The sequence below is a fragment of the Hoplias malabaricus genome, chromosome 2 (genome assembly GCF_029633855.1).
Source record: "Hoplias malabaricus isolate fHopMal1 chromosome 2, fHopMal1.hap1, whole genome shotgun sequence".
NCBI lineage: Eukaryota > Metazoa > Chordata > Actinopteri > Characiformes > Erythrinidae > Hoplias > Hoplias malabaricus.
In genome coordinates this window covers 36,723,603-36,736,291 of record NC_089801.1, presented here as the reverse complement: position 1 = coordinate 36,736,291, position 12,689 = coordinate 36,723,603, and the positions used below count along the sequence as shown (strand labels likewise).

At 41.4% G+C, this 12,689-nt stretch overlaps 1 protein-coding gene across 2 annotated transcripts in view; it reads right to left on the bottom strand.

Moving 5' to 3' along the window:
* Positions 1-11,456, bottom strand: part of klhl13 (kelch-like family member 13) — a 59,685-nt gene extending 48,229 nt beyond the window's left edge. Inside the window, exons 1-2 of one of the 2 annotated variants that reach the window (XM_066658972.1) lie at positions 11,361-11,456; positions 3,364-3,457 (exon numbers count right to left, since the gene is read on the bottom strand). In XM_066658972.1, coding sequence (XP_066515069.1) covers positions 3,364-3,428 — 65 coding nt within the window. In that variant the 5' untranslated portion in view covers positions 3,429-3,457; positions 11,361-11,456. The remainder of the gene's footprint in view (positions 1-3,363; positions 3,458-11,360) is intronic. The other variant, XM_066658973.1, reaches the window with a different exon arrangement.
* Between the last annotated feature and the right edge of the window lie 1,233 nt (positions 11,457-12,689).

Below are 12,689 nucleotides of genomic sequence, written 5' to 3'. Positions count from 1 at the left end.
CAGAACAGCAGGAGAAGCAAACAGACGAAAAGAAGGAATGAAACAGAAGAGTGGATTTGAGAGAGACTCTCACTCTGAACAGAGTCAGAGTGAGTAAAACAGTAATAAATTTCTGATATAAATCAGCCATTAGCTCATAAGCCAGCTGCCTAACCTCATAAATATAGACAGAAATCAACAGCAACACTGGGCAGCCCAGTCCAGCCACTTTCATTAGCTAAAGGCTAACACCAGGGTGCATCTCATCAATATTAATATACTTCTGTGTTCTGTTGTAGGAGATCAGGGTGATTTACTATACATCTGTTGCTTTTCTCTTTTCTGCAGGTAACTGAACCAGTGCGGAGAGAACTCAAGAAAAAGTTCCTCACTCAGCACAGGACCTCACCCTCTAATCCAGCCACCCAGCTGTGCCCCAGGCCGCCTCGCTCAACCAGTGTTATAAAAACTGCTGTGCTTACAATTAACGCTTCCTCCAATTTGGATCAACAATAGTGCTGTACATTCTCAGAAGGAAAAAAAAAAAGGGTACTGCAGAGGAACATTACTGGTCACTAAAGGTTCAAACAGTCTAAACGTACCTTAAAAGGGTACAACAGTGGTGTTAAACTCAAGTTGTTGTGTAAGGTACATTACATTCTCTTCTGGAGTTGAAATGTGGCATATGAAATTAACACCATTTTAAAATGTACAATTATAATAGAATAAGTACATTAGGTTCATTAAAGTGCACAGGAGTTTGTAGTGGTGTCTAGATACATCTACATGTTTAGTTTTTTTATTTTTATATTTGAATAAATCAGCTTATCTGTCACACTAACTATACCAACAGTTTCCTGTTTATTTCGTTGTGCTCACTGTCAGACATGCACGCAGACTAGCACGGTGCCGTGTTCAAAGCCAGTCGTGCTCTCTAGGACTCCCTGCCTCTGAGGCACCACTGGGATCGAACCAGCAATCTTCTGATTATAGGCCAACGCATAGAGCCACCTCACCACTCTGGAGCGCAGAGAGTTTTATTGTTGGAAAACATCTGAATTTCAGCCTCAGGTCTGTGGATACGGATTTCTGATGTAATTTGTTGTCATTAATGAGTTAACGACATGATTATGTAAATGCATGTAAATAAACTATAAATCAAGGCATACGAAAGAAATAATAACACAGAGGATGCTGTTGCCATAGAAACAGTGACGCATGGCAGGAAACCCACAATTACTGTGTGTGACTGGGTGAGTGTGTGGAATTGTCCACAGGTGTGAGTGCGTAATGTGATGTGTTTCTGCCTTGAGCCCCACGATTCTGTGTAAGCTCTGGACCCAACGCACCCCTTAAACAGAATGAACCGCTTACAAGTATGAACAAATGACTGAATTAACATATTAATTCTTTTTGTCTCTCTGTATGTGTCGGTCTCTCTCTCTGTCTGTGTCTGTCTCTCTCTCTCTCTCTCTCTCTGTCTGTGTCTGTCTCTCTCTCTCTCTCTCTCTGTCTGTCTGTGTCTGTCTCTCTCTCTCTCTCTCTGTCTGTCTGTGTCTGTCTCTCTCTCTCTCTCTCTCTGTCTGTCTGTGTCTGTCTCTCTCTCTCTCTCTCTCTGTCTGTCTCTCTCTCTCTCTCTGTCTGTCTCTCTCTCTCTCTCTGTCTGTGTCTGTCTCTCTCTCTCTCTCTGTCTGTGTCTGTCTGTCTCTCTCTCTGTCTGTGTCTGTCTCTCTCTCTCTCTCTGTCTGTGTCTGTCTCTCTCTGTCTGTCTGTCTTTCTTTCTCTGTGTAACAGAGGGAAACACACACACCTTTCGAAATGGTGGCAAATATTGCTTAGCAACATCTCAGAGACAACGAGGAAAAGCCACATGAGGACATTGATGACGACAACGACACACACAGTAGATTTAGATTCTCTGCTTTAAAGTGATTTAAAAACAGCAGCAAAAGGCCTAAAATTAATAAATGACAGAAAGAGAGAGAGAAAGCAATAAAGAGAGAAAAGCAAGATGCAGAGAAACAGGGAGCAAGACAAAGAGTTGAAATAAGAGCAAAATGATAGAAAGAGAATCTACATCAAACTTCAGAACCCCACACACACACACACTATACTTGTGTAAAGAACCAACCATTAAGGTCAGTGTAGTAACACGGAACTTTCAAGAACACCCCAAAAAAAAAAAAAAAAAAAAGCAGATGTAAATAATCCAACACACACACTTACTTAAGGGTCTGAGTCACCACTTCAAAAAGAGGCGCACACACCAATATCACACAGAAGCACAGTGATCCAGTGCTGGAGTGCATCTCGAGAAGCTGTGGAGGATAAACAGTAATCACAGCTTTTAAACTCAATTCATTCAGGCCTTTATTAAAGAAACGCCTTTGTTTTGCCTCATGATGAGGATCGGCAGCTGAAACATTTCTCCAACACAGCTTCATCAGCGAGGCTGAGTCGCCTCTTCTTACTCAAATAGAGTAACTACAGCACCACTTAAGGTGGAAGAGAAACTTCTAATATGAAGCGTCATAAAACATCACTGATAAACATAACTGTCTAAACAAAACCTTGTATGTCCGAGTGGTAACTTCACAGACACATCCTTAACTTTGAAATTCATGGAACAGGTCTAAATGTGTGTGGCTCCTTTCTGTCCAACGACCATAACGTTTTAACACATAGAAAACGACAGCGGGAAGTTTGAAAGTCTGTGAAAATAAAAATGAGCGGAGATATGAGGATTTGGTCCAACAGCAATGAATCACGCATGCTCTAACAAAAAAATATTTCTCCATGCTTTTTCACATTCACTTGGGTGTCTGAAACCTTCCAAGCCTCAAAACTAACATTGTACCAATTCTTCAGAGTATCTTCAGTCACAGAGCCAGACCCACTTTAATGGGAGAACGCAAAAGGTGGGGCTAAACTGCTTAAAATATAGACACAATGAGAGAACTGAACAAAGCTGAGAGGTAGGATAACAGAGCAAAAACAACAAAAGGAGAGCTGTGAAATCAAACTGCACAGTGAAAACAATAATAAGAACAGCTGAGAAATAAGAGAACCAAGCAAAAATGACAAAAAAGTAGAGTTGAGAAATATGAGAACTGTGCAGAGTGAAAGCTCACAGTTGTTTTTGGAACAGGATCTGGAAATGAACAAATGGACCACAGAAAACAGAGAATACATTCTTGAGCTTTCTCAGACAGGTGTGGTTCACCAGCCCAACACTCGCGTTACTGTTGGTGATTGTCTGGCAGGCTAATTAGTCCAGCAGGATAAGGTACATGGTGTCTGTAATAGTGCAGTTGGCAACATTGTGTGTGTGTGTGTGTGTGTGTGTGTATAAAATAGAGAAGTAGAAGCAGTAAAAGGACATACATTGCACAGTACCTGTCGTGCAATCCCATGGACATTGTCTCTCCTCGATGCACAGGGTAGTCCATGCTGCCTGCGCACTCAACCACACCGACCTCTACAACACACAGAAAAACACCAATGAGCATGTGCAGAAATACACTTTAACATTCTCAGTACTACCTTTTCAATAAGAGGCTGGTGATCAGGGCAAGAGTAGAGCATCTTAGTTATTGCAGTGTATCATAAACTATAGCACATTTGTAGAAGTCTTCATGAAACTGTCTGCTCTGCCTTTAGCCCCTGCATAATGCTGTGACACTCACCATCCTGGTGTTTTTCATCATCTTTCATGATTGCCATGTTTAATTTTAAAACTGTAGCTAAAATAATCTACCCAACTAAACTGGAATTAGCATGTAATGAACTCAATGTGTTAAAGCTATCTGCATTAGTCAGGCCCATAGTGCAGTACACTGTATCTGAGCCTGATCCGCCATAAAACTGGCACCTTCAGGACACGTTTAAAATAAGCCCAGCACCATGAGCCGGCTCTATAATTGGAGGCCATTATATGGAGATCTACAACCTGGCAGAGTTTAGTACTGACTCTAATGTGCCCTGACCCTCAGCCAGGTGTGGGTTAATTCAGGGTCAGTACCAGGGCAGATCTCCAGCTCTCTCCCTCTCTCATTTATTTGCGGAGGCTTGACAGCGTATGGCATTTCTATTAATATTTTGCTGCTCATATTTTTGGGCGTTGTTCGCCATCTGCGAGTCAGCGCACCCCGCCGAGTTACACGACCCAGGGTTCACCACAGGGAGCGAAGGAGGGAGGCAGAGGGGGAGAGAAAGAATGAATGAACAGGAGGAAAGCATAAGTAACTCAAACTGAGAGGAGGCCAGCACCAGAAAACAGTCTATAGTTCATGGGTCTTCAACTGTGGTCTAGGGCTTGGCTGATACAACAGCTGACGCTGATACCTCTTATGTTTTTTATTTTATTTTGCTCATTATTCTTTACAGGAGCAGGTGTTCTGAACAGGGCCAATTAGACAGGGGGGCGAACGCTGCAGTGGTGTTTGATCCTTGTGGCATTTTGAACAAAGCAGGTCACAGAGCAGCACTTGAGTTTCTGAACCCAAAGTTTACACAGTGCTCATTGGCAGAGTTTAAGCTCTTATTACCTTCTTTACTTGTGTCCTACATTAGCCTCGTGCCAACGCAGAACTAGAAACTTAAGAAGAAACTCAAGACATGTCTAAGCTGTTTAACTACATTTCAGGTAAGTTGGGATACAGTTTAAAATACACATCCGTCATCTTCTCCAGCCAGTCATTTTCATTTTCCCTCCTGGCCCTGAGCCCTTTGGATCACTGGAGGAGATGAATAATTTGAAGCCGTGTTAATGGAAGACTATAATGGACTGCTTTATTTATAACGTGTGTCTCTGGACAGTATTAGAACAAGGAAAAAGCTACCAATTTAGACTCAGAGAGGAAGCAGTCTGTTAGAAGGGTCACTAAAGGTAATTCATATGAATGCTCACTACTCAGTGCACTCAGAACTGCACTGCTAAATGTCCACAGAGTGAATCAAAAGGAAGCATTGAGGTGTTCACACATTTTCCCACCGATACTGTCAATGAGACAAATCATAAACAAGGTCCAATGTTTGTTTGTTTAGTTCTACACTGGAGCTGGGTCTAACGTAACTAACACAAAACAGAAGTTTATACCCCACAAATTAATTTATGTAAATGGCATTCCCCAACTCTTCACATACTCTTCTTCAGTAATCTCCAACAGAACTGATCATGTGGTTCCTGACGCTGTAGGACACACAGTTACCTAGAAAAACAGATCAACAGCACTCCAGATTAAGGTGGTCCCCTTGACCCACCGATGATAAAAATAGCACACTGGATGATCAAGTGGTGTGTTAACACCTAACGTCTAAAATACAGTCATAACATCATTTGTGCCCACCCTAAATATACCCCACTGAAGCATTTAACCCATTCAGACCTGAAGTGTTTTTCCAGGACACACTCGATTTTATCACGGGTCTATTCCACTTTGAAGTATAACCATAGGTAATAATCTAATGATAATGCTCTACACTGGACAACCGAGCTGTGTGTGTTACCACTTAATGTCTAAGACACACTGTCATAACATTACAAACATGCCAACAGCTCGTGCCCACTCTGGATATAAATAACCACAGCAATTAACCTTTTCAGTACGCATGATTGAGGAGACTCATGCAACAGCTATTATGGCTTTATTTCACTTTAAAATACAACCTTAAATAATACTCCAATGATTATAAAGGTTTACAAGCACTAAAAGTTTCTCATTTCTGCAGGACAACAGATGTGTATGATTGAAAAAAAAAATGGTATATGGCGCTCACAACTGATGCCAGATCTAGGTAATTTTGGTTATTAAAAAAGTTCCAAAGTTCCTTGTCCCTAATTTCTAGAATATAATTACAATTTAAAAACTGCAGTCACAATACTGATCAGAAACATGTCAAATCTTTCAGCCCTAGTCTGGAGTCCTGGAACACAGCACATCATGTTTGTACTCTCTGCTTTAAAACTAGTGAAGCAAACTTCAGACACACAAGCCTGTCTTGGCTGATCAACTTCTTTGGGGTAAAAGGGGAACTCAAATGGTTCATTTAAAAAAAGAAAGAAAAACAGACCATTCACACAAAAAGCCACTGTACTGGACTCTCTGGAAAGGGATTTGGACGCTTCACCCACATCGCCAGCTTGTGGACGTTTCTGAATCGTCTTGGCAACCACAGTGCCTTGGCAACGGGCAGAGGTCATGGCAGAACAAGGATAAGCTCCGCTAAACTAGCTGGGGCTTGACAAGCACGCGAGGCAGCGTGAAAACCTGGCTGCTTTCTCTGCTGTGGAGAGAGGATCGACTGAGTCCAACACATGTGTAGACACACACAATAAGAAACACACACACTTGATGCAACTGCTGTTTAAAACCAAGCGATTGGTCTGATCTCTCTCTTACACTGTGTTTCATGCCACCGTCCACTTTGTTCTCACTAGCCATGTTTGCACTGTCAAAACTGAGTCCCAATTAGACAAAAAGAAGTGAAAAACCAGACGTTCCTGTAATGGACGGCTCTCCAAGACAACAGAGCGACTGACGTAACGATACTCACAGGCTGAGAGTCTAAGGGAAGCTCATTAAGCATTTTTTTCCTTTTGTATTCTGATGTGCTACACCTACACAGCTCTGATTCAGCACAGGAAAAATAATACACTGCTACAATTAGGCTGCTGCTGCTATATAAGCCTATTAGCCTATTATATTTGATCAGAGTCACACTTTCAGTATATGGGGCAAGTTTTGCGTTCCTAAGCAGCTTAGCTATCAGGAGCTCTACCCAGAGCAGGCCTGCGATATGTCACAAGATAATACTCCTTACACTTCTGATGTACACTGGGGTTATGATTTTTCAGCAGAATGAGGAGTGATGGGACAGACTTGGGTAGTTCAGTATGGACAATATCAGCAAGAGTAATCTTATCACTGAAATGACTTGTAGCTCACAAGCACGCATATACCAACACTCGCTCACCCACGTTTCAGAACTGTTCCACAAGAGGGTGCTATTCATTCAGGGCTTCACATCCAATACCACTGTGTGGCCTTGTGTTTATTATATTCATGTAACATATGATTATGCATTTGTCAATAACACATAGACAAACCAATACATCTGGAGCTGTGAGTGGTCAGGGTCCTCACATAAGTCAGAATAAAACTATTTAAAACTATAAAACTATTGGTATATATAATAGCTTAGTATCTTAGGATATCATAATTGCAAAAAGGCAATATCACAATTAAATCAATAAACACAAACATGGCAAGTTCAATGTTTCTGTTGTTACACCATTTGGACTCCTACACAATGGCATCTGGTATTCAGTGACCAGCCCCTCGTTCTCCCCAGCAACACGCTGACAGACACCAGCACGTGGTCTGGGTCACGGCACCAGATTTCAACTTGGGGCAAGGCTTGTGTTTAACAGGGAGGTTTACTGGGAAGTAGTTTCACTCAAATAGAATCTCAACTATGGGACAGAGCCTGACAGTTACATATAACAACTAACCAATAAAAACAGCGTAAGGAAGGCGAGAGATTGTGGTCCCCACTATGCTTTATGAACTTCAGAATAGAAAGCACTGACTCTGATATAGAATATCATTCTCAGTGTAATTCATCACAATAACAAACCGCTATATAGTCCTCTCAAAACAAAACATGTTTCTAAATGTCATCTCCTTATGACACACACTGGACATCTAGCCTAATATTAGCAGCTTAAAAGCCAACATTATATAAATCAATATCTTAAGATTTCAGAGTTCATAGGGCTTGGTTTGCCTTGCACCGTCTACAGCCATGACTAACAAACCTCATGTTGTTCATGACCATTATTCATCTTCCTCACAGGCGACCAAGCGAAACTTCTCTAAATGAACGCAGCGCTCTGTGGAAGCACTTTCAGCAGAAATAAAGACCAGAAGAGAAAAGAGCTTTCACTCGCACGAGATCATGTGTTCGTCTCCTTTTTTTTTCTCCAGAGGATCAAGTGGCAGCGCAAACTCCACAGAGGCACATGGCTCGTATTCTCTGAGCTCGTTTGGGCCAATGGCTCTGGGTAGAATAGCTTGTTTTTAGCTTTCAGGGTTACGTTACCACCTCGTCATGCCCAAAACAACACATGGCAGACACTAACTTCCCTGCTTCAGCCATACACAGCGTGTTTACCTTTTAGGAGCCAAAACTAAGCAGTCCCACATGGATTATATAAACTAGAGATGTATGGTGTGAATATGTCTGTGTCCAAAACGGTCACATATATCACCACTATAACGGCACTAGGGTAATAACACACACTTACATAATTTTGGTGCATGTATATACAGATAAGCATTATTTAACCTAGCACATTTCTTTATAACACTAAAACAATGAACAATTTACCATAAGAAAACGTTAACATGCAATGTGACTGTTTACAGCCCACAATATAAGCACATAAACACACAAGGGTGTGTGTGTGCCGTGCTTGGAGACTGTGGCAGTAGACAATATTTACTTTAAAATAGTTGTTGTAAAAGGAAATTAATCGTATGCTGTTATCAGGATCTGAAATGTTTGCCAGTGGGTTTTAAACTGTGGTACATCATTATCAACAGTTATAATCACAAAGCTAGAGCCCCTACATAGACTTGGACACAACAAACAGATACGTCAGACTAACGCAGCCCAAGTTTTCCAAAGATTTTTTTTTACACTTAGAAATACAGCGCCGGTACTGAACCTTTAAAATGTACACAAGGCAATTTAACTCCAACACAAATTAACTTTAAAATATGAAGGACATTAATAAAAGTAGCTATTTTAGCAATGGCATTTTGTCAGAGAAAACCTGTGTGGAACACTGTACACCGGCCCCTAAATACTTGTCTTTTTTGGTGCGCTTTGACTACGTGTTGCGATTCGGGTTGCTCTAGTGGTGAGGTTGGTGAACTACAATGACACGTTGGAAAAATTGTATGGTGCTCCTTTAATATAAGGAGACAAGAGGAAAAGAACCAAAGTGTTTTGATGTGTCCCTCAAAATATAAGTACTAGCCCATCCAACACACTGGCTTCACCTGAAAACACAATAAGTGTGATTTTCCAAAGATTAGAAATCATGCTAACATTGGTGAAGTCAGACATTGTCTTGTTTACCTGATGTAGTGTTCATACATTTTACTGCATTTGCAAAACTAAAGAAATAAGGTGTTTCTCTAGCCCAGGTGGACCTAGTTCTAATTCCCAAATGATACATGTTTGTATATCAGTAGTAACACTGACATACATAAAAAATATCAGATATCAGCGTCAGTCCCCAATTTCCATAATCCAAATTCCCTAGAACGAGCCAGCCTCCAAGTTTGCATACTCTTCCAAAACTAATAAAAAGGCTGTGGGTTGGTTTCCTGGACAGGGAATAAGCCTAGTCCTGGACTAACAACTATTCAAGACAAGGATCCTCCATCAAAAAGAAAGTGTGGTTCAATATTAAGGTTAATTCCCTGTTAGTGAGATCAACTCTGCGTGTATTTAGGATTAAACCCGTCTCTTTTTAATTTTCCTTTCCAAGGCTCAACAGCCACATGACCTACTCAACCCCAGCAGCCCAATACAGGCGGTCACAAAAGGCCAGCAGATGAGCAATAACAGCAGATAGGCCACAAACATGAGTCAATAAAGATGTCAGCCTAATTCACCAGACAACTCGTGGGGTCAAACCATGTTTGTCATGGTTCTTTTTCCCACCATTGACAGTTTTTGGAGCTCTTTTATAGAGCAACAATAAACTGGGATTGCTCTGCAGGCCAAATAATTGCCGCATCTCAATTTGAGTGACTCACATGGCTTCACTATAAACAGCAGCCGGAGGGAAGTGGGCTAGAGATGTAGGCAGCACCCAGCATCCACCGATCACCACTGCACAGCATCTGCATTTAATAACTGGGGCATGAACACTTTTACGTTAATCAAACACACTTCCACCCAGGCAAGCTGAGCTTTAAATCTGGGGAACACTTTACATAGAATAGTGTACAAAAGTCAGAGACCTCTCTTCATTTCTTTAAACTTTAAGTCAAAGCACAGTAGATATTAACATAAGTAATAAATAGCAAATTAGTAATAGATCATTTAGCTTTATTTCTGCTACTTCTATATGGCAGTGGCTATCATGTCAAGTTCAGAAACACTCATAGCTGATAAGCAGAGGGACTTGGCCAGAAAGAAGCAAACAGTCGCTGCTAGTGTGAAGTCAGGATGAAAAGTTGGCTGCTTCTCACAATGCAAATGATTTGAAACTTATTCAGCTACATTCAGGTTTGGGCCCTGGCACAGCCAGCAACTTTGTCCTTCTTGACTTTTTTGCTTTGACTCACAAATGTTCAGCAAGGGCTTTTTCACAAGATCACATCCTTTCAGACCCATAGTATTGGTATGTCTTCTCACAGTGAGAGGACGGAAACAAACACCTGTGGATTTTTCTTTTATTTTAATCTGAGACACAATTTCTGACTGCTTATCAAAGATGAAAGCTTTAAGTGCTGTTTACGCTATGGGAATGGTTTTGGGGGCTGTTAGACAAAGCATGAGTGAGCTAGATAACTTAGCACTAGAGCTGAAGACTGTTCATTATGTTTTACCTCAGCTCCTTTCCTTTTGGGCAGTTCATTTCAGACTTAAGTTATCAGGCTAAAATAAATATTCCCAGTGTGGTTATTCCACACAGCTGGATTTCTTTGTTTAGCCAGATAGCAAAGACTGTCTTTTAAGAAAAATCTCATAGACAGTTCCCAATTCAGCCCACCCCATCATCTACAGTAGGTCTAGCACAGTTGTTAGAGAGTCACACTTTTCTAAGATTTAAACATTCCCTTTCCATATGCAAGTACATTGTATTATACTGTTCTCTTCAGAAACACCCCCTGGAGTATTCAACAGACGCAAGGTGCTCTCTGACTCTACCACACTGCTGTAAGGTATTTTAAAAGCCAGATTTGTCACAGAGAGCCTATGTTTTCGGACTTGCTCGTGTTTACTGGGAACTTCTCAAAGTTAGCTGGCTAGCTTAGCCAGGGCGAGAAAACAGAACAAAACCCGAGTATAGCGAGACAAACGCGTCGGGTACAAACCGTGACAAGTGTCTGAGTCAAACCACAACCGCCAACAACCCCCAGAAAATCACGGCACTAACTTTGCGAGTGCGGAGGGTTTTGAGGATAAAGCACAGACCAGGAGCACGGCTGCGTGTCTGCGCCTTTAGCCTCACAGCGCCTTCATCTCCCTGCACTTTCCAGCTTTAACTGTATATACACCTACACATGACAGTTAATGGAGCGTTTAAACATTCACCACCCGATATAACCCGGTAAATACTGAGCTGTGTTATTTACCTCCAGCGACGGCTTTTCTCTCTCCTCTCTTTCTTCTTAAACCCACAAATCCACTCCACTTATGAACCTCGCCGGGTCCCGCCCCCCACAGGCACTCTCATAGGCTACCACCGAGAGAGAGCAGGGTTATTCTCCCTGTTGATTGGTCAATATAAGCGTCATTCAAATGCACACGCTCAAAACTTCCGTTGCCAAAAGAAGTTCGTTGCGCAGCCGCGACGGAGCGCTGTGATTGGACGATTCAACAAGCGCCCAGTAATAATAATAATAATAATAATAACAACAATAATAATAATAAAAGTCGCAAATATTGATGAATACACAATACATAATAATACAAAAATAATTATATTAAAACATTCAGCCAAATGATTAAAAATACCTCCTTGTTTTCACACACACTGTTCATTCTCTCAGGTCCTCTGACCATACTGGAGTATTCTGTAGTTCTACACTTAAAGACTGTAGTCCATCCGTTGCTCTGTATACATTGTTTGCCCCCCTTTACACTGCTGCAGTGACACTGACGTGTTGGTGGTTTTAGTGTGTGTTGTGTTGGTATGAGTGAATCAGACAAAGCAGTGAGTTTTTAAGTGCTCTCACTGAGCACTCTGTTAGACACACCTACCTTGTTGGTCCACCTTGTCGATGTAAAGTCAGAGAAAGTAGCCCACGTTTCTGCACATTTACACACTACAACCACCTCAGTGTAACTGCCATGCCCAGAATGATCCACCACACTCATAATACCTGCTCTGTAGTGGTTTTGACTCTTGAATAACAGAGTGAAAGGAGGCAAAGTATGCAGAGCAATAGGTGGGTCATAATAGACTACAAAGTGCTCTTGTATGGTCAATGATGTAATTTTAATAAATACTTCTGCGTAAAGACCTTGCAATAGTACATAAATTAAACCTAATAAATCATATAACTATTACACTTCCATCAGTCTAAAGAGTTCAATGTCTTGTTTTATGATTCTTTATTTTATACTAAACATATTGTGATCATGGCTGCCCTCAAGTGGGGGACCCGTCCTGTGGGGATTAAATTGCTTTGTCCAAACACTCCAAAGCAATTGATTCTCACGTGCTTTGATTCCAATGGAGGGGGCGCCCTCTCACACACTCTCACACCGATGGGCACTTTTGAGTACCAACGTGTGTTTTTGGACTGTTACTACCCACATGCACAGCAGGTCTTGCTAGTTGCACACTTTTCTGAGGTTTAGACATTTCCATTTCATTATGCAAGTTATGTATTATAATGCTCTCAACACACTGCTGTAAGGCATTTTAAATGTCACAGAACTGATAAACGAATCTTTTC